Source organism: Thalassophryne amazonica, chromosome 6 (assembly GCF_902500255.1).
Source record: "Thalassophryne amazonica chromosome 6, fThaAma1.1, whole genome shotgun sequence".
Classification (NCBI taxonomy): Eukaryota; Metazoa; Chordata; class Actinopteri; order Batrachoidiformes; family Batrachoididae; genus Thalassophryne; species Thalassophryne amazonica.
The window spans coordinates 97,999,755-98,019,426 of record NC_047108.1 but is presented as its reverse complement, the minus strand read 5'-3'; the positions used below and the strand labels follow the sequence as shown (position 1 = coordinate 98,019,426).

General features: G+C 38.8%; 1 protein-coding gene across 1 annotated transcript in view; it reads left to right on the top strand.

Moving 5' to 3' along the window:
- Positions 1-17,922, top strand: part of syt2a (synaptotagmin IIa) — an 80,047-nt gene extending 62,125 nt beyond the window's left edge. Inside the window, 10 exon segments of the mRNA XM_034172897.1 lie at positions 289-449; positions 7,496-7,633; positions 11,236-11,403; positions 11,839-11,929; positions 11,932-11,966; positions 11,969-12,007; positions 12,839-12,956; positions 13,636-13,769; positions 16,710-16,719; positions 16,722-17,922. Coding sequence (XP_034028788.1) covers positions 289-449; positions 7,496-7,633; positions 11,236-11,403; positions 11,839-11,929; positions 11,932-11,966; positions 11,969-12,007; positions 12,839-12,956; positions 13,636-13,769; positions 16,710-16,719; positions 16,722-16,924 — 1,097 coding nt within the window. The 3' untranslated portion in view covers positions 16,925-17,922.
- The last annotated feature ends 1,750 nt before the right edge of the window (positions 17,923-19,672 follow it).

The following is a 19,672-nucleotide window of genomic DNA, read 5'->3' as shown; positions in this document are numbered from 1 at the left end:
ATTGATTTCATTCTAAGGAATTATTGTGGAATTAGATTGTATCTATTGCTGCAGGCATTGGGAGGCTTGTAATGTCTTTATTCAGTATTGATCATCCTCTGCCCTTCCCAATAGTTAAGAAATCTAATTTCCATCTGCTTTAATTGCTAACGTATCACCTCTTAATTAATCTATTTTGCCCAGGGCACCAAACGGAGTAGTAGGCTAATTGATTGGTCAAATGTTGCAGGATTTGTGTTGTTCTTCTGTACACATACATCTATACACTTGTCTGTGTTTTTTCCCCAGTGCCATCCTGGGCCATCATCGCCATCGCTGTGGTAGCCGCTTTACTTATTCTAACATGTTGCTTCTGCATCATCAAGAAATGCTGCTGCAAGAAGAAGAAGAACAAGAAGGGCAAGAAGGGGAAGGGTGACATGGGAATGAAGAACCTGAAAGGGGGAGAGGTATGTTTCCTCTCGGAAGGTCACATGATGGTGAAACTCAAACTTACACCCAACACTGTATCTGAAAAAAGTCAAATTACTGTTCTTTGCAGCACCAAATGTATAACTCCATCTTGTTAAGATGTGTAACACCTTAGTAGCTTCAGTAGGAAGAAGACACCAACACGTTCTCATTCTGAGGCATCGGTATAACAACACATCATGTGTTGCCAGAAACAAGCAACCACGTCTGTGAAAATGAGAATAAATAAGGAACTTTTCTGTCCAAAGGGAACAAAAACAAAACATTTTGGAATCTGACTACATCTATAATTTTCTTTAATAAACAAACTACTCCAAAGTTTATGTCATGTTAGATATCTTCATCCGATTTATTTATTCAAGGTTATTGTTTAAATTTTGCTTGGATACACATCATTACTGCATTTTGTTGACTGTTTTCTAACTCACTTTATTCTCCGCAGGTGTAGAAGTCATTCCTTACCCACCATGTTTTTGTTTTCTTTTCTTTTTTTGTTATTTGATGTGTTTCTTTTTTTTTTTTTTTTGTTATTTGATGTGCTATTTTGTTATTTGCCATTAATGTTACCATTGCTGTCTCTTACTTGTGTTTTTGGGCTCTCGGTGGAAAATGACATGATTTTTTTCATCTATTCGGTGTAACTCTCATTTCCTCAGTCATTAAAGAGGAACTACACAATTAGGCAATACAAGTATGAAGTTATATTGTTTCACGAAGACCACGTAGGGAGATAAAAATACCTTTCAAAGACGATTTATTTTAAAACACAACAGGAGGCTTCGCCTGTCATTTTCCTCCCTGCCTACAGTGCTGCTGACAGCATTTGCTGTGATTACCCTTCTTTGGTGTCTGCTGTGAGTTCAATCTCTTCCTTTGTCTCTGCTCTCCTCCTTCCTGCTTTGTGTCTTATGTGTGCTCCGTGTATCTTGACTGTGGTGGACCTCCCTGCCTACGGTAGGTCTGATAGCACTCGGCACCCCTCTCTGGTCGCTCTGTGTAAGCGCAGACCAGGGCGGCGGGGCGTGGGAGAGCGGTTGGGGGCGGGCTGGGCTTGGAGGGATGGATTGCAGTGGTGATGACAATGAGTGCTATGGCTTCCTTAGTTTTTTGCAAGCTTAGGTGCTGCAGGTGCTTGAGGAATAGGCTTGTGGGAGCGAATAAGCTGCTTTGCAAATCCACTGAACTGATATGCCGCACCAGCTGCTGTGTCTTGAATATCCAGAGATTGCAGTTTTGTCCAAACGGCAGAACAAACACTTGTACAAGTGCAGATGTCTATGGTTTGAAACATGAAACTCATCCTGTGGTTGATCGAGCCTTTGAATGATGAGTGCACTCAGCAACTCACTAGAGATCACTAACATGCATGTGCAAGGGCTAAGCTGGACATTTGTCAAATAACAGGTGAAACCTTACTGAACCGAGAGCTTTGAGTACATTTGCACCGTAAGCAACCACGACTGTGCGACACACACACAAAAAGAAAGAGCTCTCGGCAGTTTGAGGAACTTTGGTACTCAGAAATCTCCTCAAGGTGTTCATGGTTGTCATGCCACAAATTTGAGTCCAACAAAGATCACCTAAATGTGGAAAAATGATTGCTGCATTCAGGGAGAATTAATGAAATAGTTAAATTAAATAAATTACTTTTCATTTGCCATATTTCAGTATCCCATGAGCTTCTCATTAGTCTCAGTTAGTGTTGGGAAGGTTACTTCTGAAATGTAATAGGTTACAGATTATTAGTGACTGTGCAAAAAAATGTAATAAGTAATGTAAGTATTTTAATTTCTTCTTCTTGATTAGTTTTGGTGACTCATGTTCAGAAACCAGCCCAGTCTCATGTTTTTTTTTTCATGATACCGTCACGAAATTTATTCCATTTTCGTGACACGCCCACTCATTGCTGACTAATTCTAACCCTAACCATAGCCCCATATCCCCCCATGCCACACCTGTGTCACCCCAAATTTTGTGATACCATCACAAAATACAGTAGATTTCTGTGATGGTATCACAAACTAATGGATTAAATCACTTTTCATGATGCCATTGCAAACTTGGCGTGACATCGGGTTGTTAAGGAACATGCCATTCTTACACATATAATCGCTTTGTAATCACCAATATTTTAACTAGTAACTGGAATTTAATGACATTAATTCTCAGTAACTGCAATATTACACTTACATTTATTTTGTAATTAAATGACTTAACTCTATTACATGTAACTTTACTCCCCAACACTGTTTATGTTTTTTCTAAAGTCTCAGTCTTACACAATAATAATAATAATAATAATAATAATAATAATAATAATAATAATAGAGCGGTTAGCGATTTCTCAGTGCGGTAGTTTCTGTACCATCTGATCTGGAATAGGAATTTATAAACAATTTCAAAAACTACATTTGAAGATCTGAAATGGGTCCTGTGGTGTGAAAAGACCTGAAATCTTACTGATTTACATCTGAAATTTCATTTACATCCCACTGGTGCAAACGCGCTCTGACTTCCACGACAGAGAAAAAGCTGTTGGTGCCTCTTGACAAATGCCAGCATATGTCCTTGCAGTAGGAACCATTGAATGGCCACAACTTGACTTGAGAGTAACCTTCCTGGATGACCCATGCTGCCGACACCATTCTGTGACAGTCACTGACTCGCTCTCTTACCTAAAACATTCGATGAAGAAGAGAAATATTGAGCCAGAATGTTTGCACCTTTTTCAGCAAATAAAACAGTTTTAACTCCTACAGTGATTTAATTTAGGGGGAAAGAAAACCCTCATTAGGAGCTCAAAATTGACCTTGATGAGATTAACCAAAGGGCAAACATTCAGACGTATAATGTCTTTATTTTTCTACACGGCTGGAAAACATTTTACAATTCTTAGTATGGCATGATCCCTCACACACATGCAAAAGTAAAAAAAAAAAATTTCATCAAGACTTTAAAAATTTGAGGGCTTTCAGTCTTTAATTTTCATTTATTTCCAGAGAGAGATTCTTTTTGTTTGTTTGTTTGTTTTTGTCTGTTCGGTCCTGCATTGTGCGGCCTGGCATGCTTGAATGAAAAAGCATTTAGCACAGCAAAGACAGAGAATGCTACAAATAAGAAGAGGGCGCGTGAACGTGAGCGCGTGTCCGCTGCATGTAATCAGCTGTGTGTGTGTGTGTGTGCGCGTCTTATCTGTGTGCACGTGTGCCCTGTTACTCTTCCAGCTCATCAGCGAGTAGATGAAATCTACTCGTACCAAGACGTCAGTACTTTTTTTTTATTTCGAGAAGTATTATCATTACATAGGATCCAAAATAAATGAACTCGGAGCACTTTGCTGTCGTTCGGTGTTGTGACTGTGATTACTCAGGCAAAGTGAATAGCGACACGCTGTGATGTCAGACCGGATGGATGATAACACCAACACTTGATTCATGATGATTATCTCACTCACGGTTAACAGCTGAATTTTCATCTGGACTGTGATTATGTTCCACATTAATTCACTTTAGAATATTAGTTGAAATCTATCTGGAGTAACACAATCTCCACTAATTCAGTTAGCTGCATCAGCAGACTGGCTCCAAGAACAGAAATGAAATCCCACAACAATACCACTGGAAATATATAAATCCTAATTTGGTATTTGATAACTCTTGTCAGGAGGAGATAAACAGCATCCACAGATGTTCTCTGGCTTTTATTGTCTAACAGCTTACGCCACTGTGTTGTCTGAGGGCTCTGATGTCAGATATTACAAAGTTTGTCAGCTTTTATTAAAGAAAATTACGAGGGATTTAATTAAGTCATTGCCTTGTTTTAAATCTCTGGCCTTTCAATCTTCTTGATCGTCTGTGCACAAGCACAGCCTCTATTGGAAACAGCGAGCATCAGGTGGATTACAGTAAGTCACAGATATTCTTGAATGTTGTACAATGCAAATGTATTCTATTTATTAATTATACTTAAATATAATACATGTAAAGCATGATCGAGCTTTGAGGAAAAATTCTTTGAGACATGAGTTAAAGTTGAAATACAGTAATTAAATTAAACTCCCACTGTTACAAGAAATAAAGATGTAATATATGAATTGAGAATTTTTTTATTGGGATGATATTAATGTTGTAATTTTAAACACAAGTCAATAATACAAGATGTACAGTGTGCACATCCAGAAAGTATTCACAAGGCTTCACTTTTTCCACATTTTATGTCACAGCCTTATTCCAAAATGGAGTAAATTCACTTTTCCCCCAAAATTGTACTCACAACACCCCATAATGACAACATGAAAAAACTTTGTAACATAAAAGGCTGTAACATAACAAAAGGTGGAAAAAGTGAAACGCTGTGAATACTTTCTGGATGCACAGCTTTCATTTTCACATATTAAATAGTGAGTGCAATTGCACTCATCTATGTGCCCATGGGTGTGGTGGTTTTAAAATAAGGTATATTGAGATGCAGTGTTTGTGCCCTGTATGATGAAGCACCAGAAAGCATTTGTTCTATAGACCAACAAAAACCTGGTCTTATGCTAGGTGCAGTGTATTTCTGGTTACACGGCACAATATTCAAATACACCTTACATAAGCAGGTTCATGATGCATGTATACTCAACCTTTTCTCACGGCAAGTCATAATTCAGCAGCACGAAATATACATTAATTTATTGGTTTGTGATATTGTGACGAAAAGCGCCTCATTTTCATCACGGCAACACAAATTCATTCTAATTCATTCCGTGACAGCTGCATGAAAGAGTAAGAGTAAGTAAGTAAAGAGTATGCTTATGTTATGGTTAAGGTTAGGGTCAGGGGTAGGAGTAGGGTTAGTAATAGTGACTTAAACGAAATGAGTCACGAAAATTTGACTCATTTCCTCACGGGAGCACACACAAAAAAAACCCCCCAAAAAAACGTGAGACCAGATTTACATGAGAATAGATTTGAAAACAACAGTTAAACAAAATAAAAGTAAGCATTATTAGAAAAAATACAAAACACCACCTTCATGCTTCACTTTAGGGAGCTTTGGTGGCTGCTCTTTGCTTGCATGTTTTGAGGCTGCACACAGAATCCATGAACTTCCCAGAAAACCTCTCACTTGTTTCAAAATAGTCTCCAGCACACTGTGGCTCTGAAAGGTAGTTACAGATGACAGTTTGGTTTATTTCATGTTATTTATGTCGTTATGCCCCAAACACACCCATAATTAAATAAGTGGCTAAATACACCTCCTTTGTGCCCTGTTCCCTACGTTGCACTCAGATAATGCCAGTAACCCTCTGGGGTCCAAGAGCATTTTCAGTAATTTCCCTTTAAAGGTAGTTGCATATAGTATAATGTCCATGTGTTGCATATCAAAATGTTCAGAACAATCTTGACATTCTGTGTGTGAGACATATATTTTACTAGACCACTGTGTAAAAGATATAATTTGGTTGTAATGCTGAAAACATGAAATGTGTTTTCAGAAATTCTTTGTAACTTTGGTGAATATACATTTTTATTATGTTGACACTGTTTTGGTGTTAGAAATGGGTTTACCAAAGGTCAAACAAGATATGGAATATATATATATATATATATATATATATATATATATATATATATATATATATATATATATATATATATATATATGTGTGTGTGTATAATATATTACACAATGTATAATAATAAAATGAAATATGTGCTGTGCAGCACAGCAGCACCACCTGCTGGAAGCTACAAATCAGAGCTCAAGATCATTGTAAAGCAGCACATTTAATACACAAAATAATATTAGGCACTTACTTATGGCTAGGTGTTTTATCTTTTGGATAATTTGTTTTTGGAGGAATAAAGTCCATTTGTGAAGAAATGCCCATTCCTGCCACAAGAAATCACCACAACATTGCTCTTAATAGTCTGAAGGTATTTCACTGAATAACACTGTGTTATGGATGAGAAGCTATTAAATCATGTCTTAATAAGAGCTTAATGACTTTCACAAATACACAGTTTGTCTTCTGGAACAAAGTTATAAGTATTAGGAAATAATTTCACTTCTGTTCTTTAAAGAAATAGAGTGACATAGTCCTGCACAATAGGGACATTATTCTCCTAACAATATGACTTTTCAAAATATTAAGCTTTATATTTTACAATATTCACTTCATATTTTAAAGATTATCTCTCATTGGTACAACTTGATTCCGAAAGTTGTTTCACTATAAAATCTCAGCACTGGCCTTAATCTTACACCATAGAAAGAAATATTGAATTTTGATTTTGAGAATGTAAATGTAATGTTTCTTTGATATGGTTGTGAAAGTACTGCATGATGTTTCTGTCAGTATACCCAGTTAATGTGTGCAGTTTTTCTTTGTGTGGTCTATGTTTTTGAAACTTTTTTTTGGATTGATTGTCATATTTGGGATTTGTGTAGATAAATGCGTGATCTCAAACAGGATATCTTGTTTCATTTCTCTTATTTTATCCACCCTCATAAATCACCGCGACAGCAAAGTAAGCAAGTTAGTCATATTAGTTCACAATCCAACTGGAAGTCAGTTTTAATTTACATCTGCCAATATTCACATTTTGGAAAAGGACATGATGAAAATTGGACAGCATTGGCGGTCTGTTACATTACAGTAAAAAAAAAAAATGTTCCTGTTTTTCCATCCACCCTGTGTATTAACTATTTTTTTCTGTCTCTCTCTTCATTCATTATGTAACAAAATAAAGTTCTGTGGAAACATTTTTTGACAACACACTGAAATCCAGCAGAAATTCTCTCTTAGAGGTTCTCATGAAACACAGAAAATGGTGTCACCCATGAAATAGTGAAATCAAGTCAGGTTGCAACTGTGGTCATGGATGAACAGACTGCACTAGTAACACCGGGGTGAGCAGGGGTAAGTGGCAGGTAGGTGCTGTGACTAACCTTGACTGGCCGAGGTTTGGCGCTCAGCACGTGTCGAGGTCGTCGTCTCACCTGTTCCTGTTCCTACTGTCCCCTTCTGTCTGCACAGAAACCGCAGGACGACGATGACGAAGAAGACGACATTGAACCCGGACTGACTGGAGATGAGAAAGAGGAGGAGGTGAAGGAGAAGGAAAAACTCGGGAAGCTACAGTACTCCATTGATTATGACTTCCAAGAAAACAAGGTAAGTAGCACCCAAGTTGTCTGGCGTGATAAATTGAAATTGAAATTGAAATTTTCTTGCTTTGCAATCATTGTACATACATGGATAAATAAAATGAAATTTATCCTTTGCATTTAAGACATCCTAAATACAGTTAGTAGATGGTAAGAGTTAAAAACAAGCAGAAATACACACTGGTTCGAATGCATGATGCAAAAAAATTAAATAAATAAATGCAGTGGCCATATTATATTAGTCAGAGAATCAAATGTTAAAAAAAGACTGTAAATACTGGCCAATAATATGGGTGCTGTCATTTTTTTTCTTTTTTTATGGGAAAACAGAAAATCTTTGAATGTACCGTTGCTCAGTAGGCTGATAAATTCTGCTAGTAAATAAAAATATGTTGGATCAAAATACATGAAAGATCAAAACCAGTGACAATTTAAATGGACTGCATTTATATAGCGCTTTTCCATCTGCATCAGACGCTCACTGTGCTTTACACATCAGTGCCTCACATTCATCCCGATGTGAGGCTGCTGCCATGCAAGGCAGCCCACTACACACTGGGAGCAACTAGGGGTTTAAGGACCTTGCCCAAGGACCCTTAGTGAGGCTGGGAGGGTGGGGCTTAGTCAGGCTGGGATTTAAACCGAGGATCCTCTGGTCTCAAGCCTGACACTTTAACCACTAGACCATCACCTCCCCTGATGATCATCATGATCATTCTCACATTCACTAAAGCCCATTAGGGGCATGGCTGCTTTGAGTGGCAGCTGGTGTGTTGGTGTTTTTTGTTTGTTTGTTGTGCTCATGCATTGACACTGTGGCCGGCCATTGGCTCAGCAGGCTGCTGTGAAGGGTGTCTTTTTTGTTTTTATTTTTTTGAGCATTGTATTACAAATATCTGTAATTATATGGCCTGTTGTGTGCTAAATTCCCAGAAAGGATCATCTAACACGTGTGTGCACCATATTTGCTTCAAGTGAAATTATCATGTAATGCTAATAGCAGCTGTCAGTAGCTTCATGACATTACATCATTAATACGTGATAACTGAGGAAATAAACGGGCCATAAATTGTAATGACCACACCAAAGCTAAACTATTATGAGAACCACTGCTCAGCCGTTCAAAATAAGATGTAATAAACACCCAAACCTATATCAGTCATTAGCTCAGCTTGTCGGAAAGATGCTAACAGTGTTAGCATTTGTAGCAGTTATCGGTAGCTTGAAGACATTAGGTTGAGTTAATCCACAATAAGCCGGTCCTAGTTTTTAATGGCCACACCAAAGCCATTTGAGGTACCTACCACTCAGCCCCCCAAAATATGATGTGCTAAACACAGTGCTGCCAACTCATCAGTAAGAAAAGTAGCTATTGGCTGTCCTAAAAGTCACCAGAAGTCGCTAAATAATGTCATCGGCTAATTTGAATATTATTTGCAAATTCCATATTCATAAATGCAGATTACTGAAAAGGAATTTTCACAGACTTCTGGCTGAATTTGATCAATATACTATAAGCAGTATTAAGCTTATATATTCTCCCTAATGTCATAAAACTGTCACGTTCTATAAGGAATTTTTTTTTAAAGAGAATTAATATTAAAGAAACCCTTTACTTTTGTATTGTACAATTTATTTAATTTTTTTCTATCTCTTTCTATAAGAGATAATGATAATACTGTGGATGGTATTGTGGCCTTGTCCTTTGTTTGATTACTGTTAATGTAAAATTTACCTTTTGGTACAAACAAAGTAACCTTTAACGTTGAAATACAATTTTGAAAAAAAAAAAAAACATTGTGGGAGAGACAAAAGATTGATTCTTAGCTGCAGCGGAGGCGGAGACAAGGAGAACCACTGCTGCCTGGTGAGAACAGAGATCTCTAGATCAATACGTGCTTTCACTTTTGAGTCGCCAAATACCAGAAAAGTAGCTAGATTTGTCGCTAGTGGCTTTTGAGAAAATAAGTCATCAAGAGAGTTTGGAAAGTCACCAGATTTAGCGAGAAAGTCACCAAGTTGGCAGTACTGGCTAAACACCCAACCTGAGGTTAACCGATTAGTGTTCAGGTTTCATTTGTCCCACTCAGGTCATACAGGTCTCACCCCACACTCCACCACTTTACCCCACACATGGGCTGGAGACAACCCCCCCCCCCCCCCCCCCCCCCCACACACACACACACACAGGAGTAGATCCTCCTTTTGCAGAAATAACAGCCTCTAAATGCTTCCTATAGCTTCCAATGAGAGTCTGGATTCTGGTTTGAAGCTATTTTGGACCATTCTTCTTTACAAAACATCTCAGGTTTGTGGTTTCTGAGCATGGACAGCCTGCGTAAAATCACACCACAGATTTTCAATAATATTCAGGTCTGGGGACTGAGATGGCCATTCCAGAATATTGTACTTGTTACTCTGCATGAATGCCTTAGTAGATTTTGAGTAGTGTTTAGGGTCGTTGTCTTGTTGATAGAGCCAGCCCCGGCGCAATATTAACTTTGTCACTGATTCATGAACATTGTTCTCAATAACCTGCTGATATTGACTGGAATCCATGTGACCCTTAACTTTAACAAGATCCCCAGTACCTGCACTGGCCACACAGCCCCACAGCATAATGGAACCACCTCCAAATTTTACTGTAGGTAGCAAGTGTTTTTCTTGGAATGCTGTGTTTTTTTCAGCCATGCATACCGCTCCTTGTTATATCCAAATAACTCAATTTTACTTTCATCAGTCCATAGCCCCTTATTCCAAAATGAAGCTGGCTTGTCCAAATGTGCTTCAGCATACCTCAAGCGACTCTGTTTGTGGTGTGCACTCAGAAAAGGCTTCTTCTGCATTACAGCATGTCTTTGTGCAAAATGCAGTGTATAGATGAACGATGCACAGAGACACTATCTGCAGCAAGATCATGTTATATGTCTTTGGAGCAGGTCTGTGGGTTGACTGTGACTGTTCTCAACATCCTTCGCATTAGCTTATCTGAGGTTTTTCTTCGCCTGCCACTTCGGGCCTTAACTAGTACTGTGCCTGTGGTCTTCCATTTCCTCACTATGTTCCTCACAGTGGAAACTAACAGCTGAAATCTCTGAGATAGCTTTTTGTATCCTTCCCCTAAACCATGATGTTGAACAATCTTTGTTTTCAGGTCATTTAAGAGTTGTTTAGAGGCTCCCATGTTGCCACTCATTAGAAGAGATGCAAAGAGGGAAACATTTGCAAATGGCCACCTTAAATACCAAAACCAATTTTGTATTCCAATAATTAGTGCTAAATGTATTCAAATAAATAAAATGACAAGGGTGCCCAAATTTATGCACCTGCCGAATTTTGTTTAAATAATTATTGCACACTTTCTGTAAATACTGGAAACTTCATTTCACTTCTCAAATATCAGTGTGTTCATCTGCTATATGATATATTTAACTGAAATTTCTGATCCAGACAACCAATGATTTATGAAGGAACATCATGAAAATTATCAGGGGTGCCCAAACCTTTCCATACAACTGTATATAAGATTGCCAGTAAAATCAAATGCATAAAATGGTGGCTGAATGTTTGTACTGAGCTGCTCACAGTGTCTTTCTGGCCTCTGTCCAGCTGACTGTGGGAATCCTGCAGGCAGCAGACCTCCTCTCCATGGACAGTGGTGGCACCTCTGACCCCTACGTTAAGGTCTACGTCCTCCCCGACAAGAAAAAGAAGTTTGACACAAAGGTTCACAAGAAAACACTCAACCCCGTCTTCAATGAGACCTTTACCTTCAAGGTGAGCTGAAACAGCCTTTATTCAAACTGTTCAAAAAAATGTGCTCCTGTCTCTGTTTGATGGACAGATGTGACTGGTTAAAGGTGAACCGCTCCCCATAGCTTTCTTTCTTTCTTTTTTTTTCAATCTTAGCAGTGGATTAGATTCTGATTTTTCTTCAGGCCAGGATTGATAGAACGCAGAAGAAATGTTGAAGGAGAATTTGGTATAAAATTGATTTTGAGGAGCCTGCTGACACAGCTCTGTGAGAAACAAAGTCTCTTCTAACAGCACGTCATAGCATCAGGCAACCTGAGTCACAGCAAACATTTGTGTCAAGTTCTGCTTTGTCACTGTCAGCAATCACATGAGCAAAGTGGAAGATCAGAATCCAACCAAATCTGGCCAGGAGTAAATTAATAAAATGGGGAATGAGTGTTTTTTTCCCCCCTCTAGATTCCATTCCAAGAGATGGGCGGGAAAACTCTGGTGATGTCAGTCTACGACTTTGACCGCTTTTCAAAACATGACGTCATCGGGGAGATTAAATACCCATGAATACCCTGGATCTGGCAAAGCCAATCCGAGGAGCTGGAGAGACCTGGACAGTGCAGATCAAGAAGAGGTCAGTGTCATGCAGCTAGCGACTGTTTAGCAGAATTTCTCTTAAAAAAAAAAAAAACTAATTTATGTCTCACATGTTCGTAATTTGTGCAAGGAGGTAAAATAACTATAACTGCACCTGCGAACAGAACAAAACATACAATGTACAGAACCCAGTGAGACACAACCAGTTTTCTTCAGGCATATTTGAAGATTTTCAAGTCTATAAACAGTATGGTACTGTGTAGTAAATCTGTCCGGAGTGGACATTTGTCAAAAAGCGAGAGACTGTTTAATAAGAAGCCCGATGAGGGAAGTCACCAAGACATCCAGACATTGCTGGAAGTCTTATTGGCTTCTGTGGCTGTGATTGGAGAAACATTTGTCGTGTTGCACCACTAGTAACACACTCATCATGGAGTGGAACATAAAAGAAAAACAGAACAAACCGAGGCTCGAGTCTCCCATGTGCCTTCTGTGAAGCTGCAGCTAAAAATTCATGATGTTAAACTGAAATTATAATTCCTAAATGGTTCATGTGATGTTTTCATTGAAGCCCTTGAATGAAAGCTGAAAGCCTCCAGCACACGTGCATGTTAACTGTTTCCTTTCTACTCCAGTGTGATGGTGAACAGAGGCAAAAATGTGAAAGTTGGCTCTTTGTGTAAATAACTGTTAACTCATGCTAACATTAACTTTTGTAAAAGACATGATGATGACACAGCCCATGTATGTATGTGTATTTTTAATACATTTATAACAGCATTTAGACGGACATAGTGTGTTTGTTTTGTGCATTAAGCAGCAAAAAAAGGACGTAAGTCTTTTATGTTCTTCTCCTCGTCCATCACAGCCGGAGAAGCTGGGTGACATTTGTATCTCTCTGCGTTATGTTCCCACTGCTGGCAAACTCACCATCTGTATTCTGGAAGCCAAGAACCTAAAGAAGATGGATGTGGGTGGGCTGTCAGGTATGCAGTGGCAGTGTCTTTGGTTTAATTTTGGTTTGTGAGATTTTGATGTTGCATGCATCTTGCTGTGTGTAAAATGTTTTACAGCCTGGAGCAAAACCATTAGGGTGAGCCTTCTCTGCTCGCATGCTGACACTGCAGTGGTTGCCGTGCAGCAGCTTGCCATTCTGTAGGTTGCCTTGCAGCCCAACATGTAGCAGTTCCACATGCACAGCTCCACATGCAGCTGCTTGCCGTGCAGCAGCTCCATATGCAGCTGGCTCGCCGTGCAAGCAGCTCCACATGCTGCAGCTCCACATGCAGCTGCTCCCCCATGCAGCTGCTTGCTGTGCAGCAGCTCCACATGCTGCAGCTCCACATGCAGCTGCTTGCCGTGCAGCAGCTCCACATGCTGCAGCTCCACATGCAGCTGCTTGCCGGTGCAGCAGCTCCACATGCTGCAGCTCCACATGCAGCTGCTTGCCGTGCAGCAGCTCCACATGCTGCAGCTCCACATGCAGCTGCTCCCCATGCAGCTGCTCGCCGTGCAGCAGCTCCACATGCAGCTGCACGTTGGGCTGCTACATATGCAGCATCTCACCATGCAGCAGCTTGCAGTGGTTTCAACATCAGCACAATCACATCTGAACCAAAAAATGATCTGTCTCCCTGTTTCATCTCATCAAGACTGTCTTTTCAGATCCCTATGTGAAGATTAACCTGCTGCAGAATGGGAAGAGGCTGAAGAAGAAGAAGACGACAGTGAAGAAGAACACTTTAAATCCTTATTACAACGAGTCATTCAGCTTTGAAATTCCTCTCGAGCAAATGCAGGTAATGCTAAAATTCTGCCATAAATCCAAGTTTAAGTGTAAAAAAAAAAAAAAAAAAAAAAAAGAGAACTCTTCTCCTCATGTGTGAGGAAATATCTGTAAAAACCTCTATAAATCCTTCAGGCAGAAAATATGCCTCAAGGTTTAATTTCTGCCCTAAATCATGAATGTCTTTCCTTCAGGTTTCCTAAAACAAAATCAGCTAATTGTGTTTTGAGCAATTGTGCTTATGACCGGACACCCAAAGTTCAAACCATTCTGAACTGATTTGGTATTTGGTCTCAAAACTGAGTGGAAAAAAGATCAGGTTATGGTCTTTTCACAGCATGCGTGGGACTTTCATGGTTCTCTTTTTGGTTTGAGAGCTGTGAAAACGGCCCTGGAGATGATTTTTGGTCAAATGAAATAGGTGGTCTGTCCCCATAAAACTGAACCACAGTCTAGCCTAATTATAGTGGGAAATCATTTTGGTGGATATCTCAGATTTGTCAGACCAACTACAGGAAGTCCGAGCAGATTACTCACCATGTTGGTCTCTTTGAAAAGGAACTGCATTAACTCTCTGGATTATTTGCACTCTTTTCCTGATTTCCTGTTGGCAGCAACACAATTTTACGCACAACAAAGCTGTTGAACTGGTGAATTGGCACTCGTCTTAAATATTATATTTGAAGGTGTTGCTGGTGTTAGTAATACCACAATAATACTGTTATGACAGCAATAAAATGAGCTGAACTAAGCCAGCAAACATTCTCCTCTGTTGATTCACACTGTAATACGACTGATAGTATGTCCTCAAATTTATTTTTCTTTTAACGTTTCGAAGGAGTAAAACGTAAATTTTGGTGAAACAAATTACACTAAAGGTCTGTACAAAATTAAATTTTTACATTGTTGGAAATGACAGCACACACAAATCAAACATATGTTCATCTACAAACTACCAGAAGAAAAACACAAGCAAAACCCCATCACTGAACTGAACGTCAATAATGACCTCAAACCATTTAACTTAGGTGACATAACTCAAGCAATAAAGGTGAGATTTCATATTTTTGCAGTTAGTATGTGTAGACGTAGTGGGATTCATGTTTTCACTCAGGTCAAAAATGAAATTTAACCCCTTAATGCCCATTGTTGCATATATGCTACAATCTCTGACTCAAATATCAACTTACCAAATTGACTGTATGCCCGTTGTCGCAAATTTGCAACATACCATCATTATAACATTATAACATAAAGTCATTACCAGAATACCAATATTACTATCTAGTTTTTGTGGCAAAAGTGAAATTTAATAATCTCAACATTATTTACCATCTACTTAAAGGCAAAAAACACACAAAACATGTTTTTATATACAGCTATATAAATTTGGGTGTTAAGGGGTTAATTGGGCATTTTTGATTTAGAGCACAAACACCATCACAGGCTAACCAGTTACAAGCACTAACAGTAAACCGCTTCTTCACCGCCGAACAGGTGAAAAATGTCAAGAGAAGTGTCTGGTAGCATGAAGATGATCTCCACAGAGGGGAAGTGTATACGTTTGTCTGTGGAATGGCAAGTTGTTCCTTAAGACAAAGTACCTCATTGGAATTCGACTTGTAATGACTCAGTGGACAGCAGCACTACTGGATGACTAGGAGGCTAGGGTAAGCGGCTAACTGTAATCAATCATCTTAAAAGATTTCTTTATATTTAGTGAGGCAAACGCGGATGTTTATCTCTCCATGCCACGAGACACTCTAATGACATCTGGGTCCAGCTTCGTCTGTGATGGACTGATGCCCTGTTCAGGGTAGGAATAAGAATCATGAGCTGTTTCCCCTTTGAGAGCTCTTTCCAAAATGTTAAATACATTGGAATTGTATGCCTCAGACATAATCAATTTCTCTTATCAGTATTGACGTGTTATTCTGAAACTTCTGTGTTGCAAAAATGTACATGTGGTGAGTTCGCTTATGGCATCATCTGCATCCAGCAACAAGGGAAACGGCTGCATTGACATTAAAAACTTGTTGTAGTCCTATATTTTTTCACACAGGTATCAGGAATCTATAGGGAACTGATAAAGAATTGGACTGATAAGCAGAATTGATAAACACATTGCTATATGTACAGTAGATAAAAATTTGTCAATTCTCATACCTAGTACAGGGAGACTCATTCACTTTACACTGTGGTATCAACGGATAATCACTCGCTCTTTGTTGAACCCCAAAACATGAATCTGCTGCAAATGGCGAATTATCTGCAAACCATTAATGAAAATTTAGGCAAACCGTGAATATCCATGAACTGTTAATGATTTTGCTGCAAACTGTGAATGAAATATCCCACAAAATGTGATCGCAAAATGTGAATATCATTCATGATGTACATTTTCTTTCAGTTTAAGTAGTTTACGGATGTCAATTTATGGATCAATTACTTCAGAAAATCTTGATCGCAAACTGGCTGGTAACGTGTGCGAGTCGAAAGGTGGCGCGAAGCCCCATGGTGCAATAAAAGCGAGGTGCGTGCAGTCATAATCCCACAGATGGCAACTTCGCACCATTGGCTCCTCAGCCAAGCACATACGGTACACCAAACATGAAGAAATTCACGTTTTGCGAGATGTGCGTTCACGTTTTTGGAGATATTTTTTCAGTATTCATGTTTTGCAATTCATGGTTTGCAGATAATTCACAATTTGCGGTGATTCACATTTTGGGAGTTAACACTTTACTTTCACTATATGTAATAAGTGCAAGATACTCAGTTTTCTCAACATGTTTGAGTTATTCTGTTAGTATTTTTGTATTGGCGCAGGCCCAGGTTTGAACTTTCAGCTGTGAAAGCACCCTTACTTAGTTTTTATCCATGATTTCATAGTTTTTACACATGAAACTGTGTGATTTTGATGCTGTAATATTACTGCCTTTAATTCTCCCAGAAATCCAAGCCGTGATCACAGTGCTGGATTATGACAAGATTGGCAAGAACGATGCCATTGGAAAGATCTGGGTGGGAAGCAAGGCCACAGGGGCTGGCCTGAAACACTGGTCCGACATGCTGGCCAACCCCCGCCGCCCCATCGCCCAGTGGCATCCACTGCAGCCAGAGGAGGAAGTGGATGGCGCCCTCGCAGCCCTGACTGCCAAGAAGTAAACTCCAACCAGAATACATCGTCCCCACCTCCACCTACTCACGCATATCTCATCAACTCCCAGAATCCCACACATCCGTGTATGATCCACGAGAACACCTTGACCATACTTCCCTTCCCGTTCCACCTCCACCTTTTAAAAGGCTCCATAGATTCCATTCAGCAAGAGATAGTATTATGTTCCATGACATGATTGAAAAAAAGAAGTTACAGGACGGACAGATGTTCCGTTGATTTCCTTTAGATCTATTTTTGTATTGGGGTTCCATTAATAAGAATAGAGAGCAGACTATGAAGAACAGGAATGTGGCGATAGAGGAATTGAACATGCATTTACTCATATTGTACTTCCCTTTAGTGACAGTTTGCTTAGAATATAGTGCTTAATAATAAAAATGCTTTATACTGCCATATAATAGAGAGATAACACAAGCAGGTCCATTCCTTAGGTGTGTATTGTGCACCATGTTCCTCACCTGCCACTAGATAATTTATTAGTTTGAAGTACATTCCTAGAGTTGGGTAGCGAGTAGGCACATATCCAGTTACCCAGAAACACACTGCCTTTTTGATTAGTTCCCCTCCCACCCATCGTCTCAGGAAACCTGAGAGGAAAACTGAAACTCCATGCCTTTTTTTCCTAAACGGGTTACTCAAACGCTCCACTGGATTCGAAATTGTGTGCGGTGACGTGAGACTCACGACTGGCATTAGCTTTGTTCCTGAGCTGGTAGAGAAACTAGGTATTGTGTTTGTGACTCTGCTAGCGGCTGCGTCTGCTCCAATAATGACCGATTCCGACCGCCAGTGACATGATATTTACAAGGTGATGATTGCTGCCTGCAGGCCGCCACCGACCCTCCCAAACGCGTCCGATTCTGTATCTCACTCGTTCAGTGCTACTGCCATTCGTCATGGACTTGACACAGGGGTTTTACTTCAAAGGAATCCCTAAAATGTCTTACAGTCATAAAGGAGACAAGCCTTCCAAGTAACAAAATAAGCAATTTCCAACTACCAGGGACGCCTTCCACTTAGCGGTGTTGTTCTCTTCACTTCTTTATTTGTTTCTCTCTTTAGTCTGTTGCTCACTTTGCTTGTTTTTCAAATTTATCCAGATTTATTTAACTTCAAACACTTTGATTCTTCAAGCACTTTAAATCCAGATGCTATGTTTAAGTTCCCTCAGAATCTAGAGCTTTAATTATGTTCAGAAAAACAAAAGAGAGTGTGTCCACGTGATTTGATTGATTTTTTTTTTTCCTCACTTGATTGCAAAGATTCAGTCTGGAAGAAAGCACTGATCCATGTGTGTTTTATGCACAGCTAACCTAACTGCTGAATTGAATTGCACTACTGGTTATTATTGTGTTCTGTGGCAATTTGCCAGTATTTTTGTTCTGTGCTGTGTTTTTGTGATGAAATGACGTGAGACTGGATTATTATTTTAATTTTTTTTGGCACTTCAGGCAGGTTGTATCGTTAAAAAAAGGTCTCTTTTGATAAAAACCCTCTGGCACTGCTTGCTGGCTCCTGCACTGAATATAATTGTTTCAGTGTAATTGTAGAAATAATTGTGAAGAAAACCAAATCTTTTATTTAACCAGACCACAAGAGCCCTGAATAGATACATAGAAACAAAACAACAAAAAACATAAAGGCTCTTTGTTTTAAATCTTAACATATTTTTGAGCTGTCATAATATTAAATTGACTGAAATTGAAAAGATAAGTTCAGGCAACTTTTATAATTATGCAACAACTGTATCATGCTTTTTGATGTCATAATCGTAAATAATTGATCTACGGACAGTGCCAAATATAAAAGTGCACAGCTGAGTTCAAACTGGGAAATTTCACGTTGTAGGTTACGTGCACTGCCAGCCCACTACTGTGGTATTAATAAACATTTCATAACCTACATACAATATTAATTAATGTACATCATTGATTAATGGCATGCTGGAAGTGCAGCCATCTGACAACAACGCCTGTGGTTCAAAGCCATTGGTTAGGGTTAAAAAATGCATGAGTGACACAAAATGAATTAATCAGACTGTGAAAGAGACAGAAAATAACCTGTTGTATTTTTCGTGAAATTTTTGTTACTCAGCATGAAACCGTAGATCAGTCATGCGTGTTTATGATATAAAAAGTCCCGATACTGTGTTGCAGTTGTTAAATCATCATAAAAGTTATCTCAACTTCTCTTGTCAAGTTCAGTTAACTTAAAAATTTTAAATTAAATTTTAAACACTATAACAAAAAATTTGATAGTCTAAGCAGTGAAAGAAGATGAATGCAGTTCAAATGCAGTCAGCATTTTTTTTGACAGATCCACTTTTTTTTAGTTGAAATTTAATGAATGTTGGCTCTTTTTCTCTATGTTGCAAATTTTAGTTTTTTTTTTAATATATATAAATTGCATAAACAAGGTCAGATTTGCTTTTTCCATCTTGCATAATCTATTTTTTTTCTGTTAAAAAAGCAACACTAAAAGAAAAGGCAACATGGAAGCAATCAAGCAACCCATTGATATGTAGTTTTGCCTATATTCATCCACGTTGATACTGCATGTTTATACAAATAATGTACATAAGCGCATGTTTTAGAGAGCAAGCAAAATATCTTGTGTATGTAAAATGAGTGTCATATGTCATTTTAATAACACACTGAAGGGGAAAAAAGATGCACTGTATATTTTCTAAATGAAACAAAATGTGTATTTATTTTCCACGAGGGTCATTGGAG